The 2,111-nt window shown below is 39.1% G+C and overlaps 1 protein-coding gene across 1 annotated transcript; it reads left to right on the top strand.

The window, feature by feature from the left end:
* The first annotated feature begins 487 nt into the window (after positions 1–487).
* Positions 488–1,690, top strand: Srlp (Spliceosome-ribosome linker protein). The gene is made up of 2 exons (XM_017605938.1): positions 488–836; positions 903–1,690. Exons 1-2 carry the CDS (start codon positions 713–715, stop codon positions 1,673–1,675), a joined length of 897 nt encoding a protein of 298 aa, XP_017461427.1. The 5' UTR covers positions 488–712; the 3' UTR covers positions 1,676–1,690.
* Positions 1,691–2,111: the final 421 nt, after the last annotated feature.

The raw sequence follows: 2,111 nt of genomic DNA, 5'->3' as shown, positions 1-2,111 counted from the left end.
GATCCAAGTATCGCGATATTTATTGACGGTGTAGTATGCAGTATTGATGGATCGTGATCCATATCGCAAAATTTCTAATAATTTTGAAATCTGGATCGCGGACCGCGATATTGTCAATAAATATTGAGCGTGTAGCACTTTCAAAACGCGATCCATACATTTCGTCAGTACATCTTGTACTCTCATAATGCGAACATCGAAAACGTATTCGATATGCTTTCGTTCTCGTTCCTTAAAACCTTTCAAAACAAGTTGAAAAAATTTGAATTAACATGGGAAATTTTAAAATAATGGTGGAATGCATTATCTCCAAATTATTCATACAAAATAAAAATATTTTCTTGCATCATAATAAGCGTTCAGCACAAAAAATATGCAAATACTGACGCGATAAATATTGATAATGTAGCATTCGTGCGCGATCCATCAATCCATCAATTTGGATCGCGATCCAAATATCGTGATAATTACTGACCGTGAGACAGGGCCCAATGGGCGAAAGCCCCATCAAGTTTGGAAAATTTTCGATAGTGAAAATACTCGATCGTTTTGAAAAACTATCCATAGTGAAAAATAAGTCAAAACCATCGATAGTACTGACAGTGCCATCGATAGTTTGCCAATACTAATCGGCACTAGTAATCCATTATTTTACAAACGGCAAGTTGGATATTGTGCTCCTTTCATAGTTTTTATTTAAATAATTGGAGTTATGCTACGAAAGCTAATACAGCACATAAACAAAAGGAGCATATTAGTGGCTATTTCATCTGACGCTCAAAATGTTGGCGCAAGAAATCTTTGTACGACAGCTTGTCTGCGAAAAAGTGAAAAAGGTATGCCACCTATATTTGCGAATGACATAAGATTACATAGTTTTTACGCTATTATTTGTGTTTTAGATCTACAAAGTCCGAAGAATATTATTGTCGACAAAGACAAAAATGTCACTTTAATTGGTATAAATCGGCCACAAGTTCGAAATGCAATTAATGCAGCTACTGCAAACCAACTTTGTGAAGCGTTCACTGCATTTGAGGCTGATGAAACATCACCTGTAGCAGTTTTGTACGGCATTGGTGGATCCTTTTGTGCTGGCTATGATATCCTAGAGCTTGGAAAAGATGGCGGAGAACAGGTTAGCATCGACATCCTAATGGCCCATGAAGGGTCGGTCGGACCGACACGGCGACACATACAAAAGCCGGTAGTTTGCGGAATTAGTGGTTATTGTATCGCAAATGGCTTAGAACTGGCACTAATGTGTGATTTGCGCGTAATGGAAGAAACGGCAGTACTGGGATTCTTCAATCGACGTTTTGGAGTGCCTGTTATTGATGGTGGTACAGCTCGGCTACCTGCAATAATTGGATTTTCACGGGCATTAGATTTGATATTGACGGGACGACAGGTGTGCGCCGATGAAGCACTTTCGATGGGTGTTGTGAACCGTGTCGTGCCGCCCGGTCAGTCATTAATTAAATCCGTAGAGTTGGCACAGACACTGGCGAAATTTCCGCAACGTGCGCTTAATCACGACCGAAATTCCCTGTATTCAGCCGTTTTCGATGCAGCAAACTTTAATCAGGCCGTACAAAATGAAGTTATGTACACTTCCAAGGAGATAATTGAGGAAATGCAACAGGGCATTAAATGGTTCATACAAAGTAAGTAATACAAAAATTAGAATAAAATAATCCATAGTTTTGTTTTTATACAAGAGGTGGACTTGGGTACTCTTTATGAATTTGTACAACGATTTTGGGTTGCTGTGCCCAAACGCGTGAATCAAATCAAAAACCTTTTACACACACTTGTAGACAACAGCTCACGCTTTATTACAAAAATAAAATTTACTATATCTGTGCACTAATTTATTAATAATGTCGGTTGGAAATATGGTATTTTTTGCAAGTTTCCGAGCTGAGCTGTAAANGAATCTATTAGAAAAATCTTTAATTTTCTCAAATATCTCTTTGGCTCACTAATTTATTACCGAAAAACGAGGAGGGGGGTAAGCGGTGACTTTTCATAAAGCGGCGTTCATCCTCTTTCGTTTAAGGGGGGTTTGGGGAGCCACGCCCCTCCCCCTCCGCCCCCACCCCTAAATC

This window comes from Rhagoletis zephyria, unplaced genomic scaffold, assembly GCF_001687245.7.
Source record: "Rhagoletis zephyria isolate East Lansing unplaced genomic scaffold, Rhagoletis_zephyria_1.1 Rzeph_scaffold_39009, whole genome shotgun sequence".
Classification (NCBI taxonomy): Eukaryota; Metazoa; Arthropoda; class Insecta; order Diptera; family Tephritidae; genus Rhagoletis; species Rhagoletis zephyria.
This window is presented reverse-complemented; position numbering and strand designations above follow the sequence as displayed.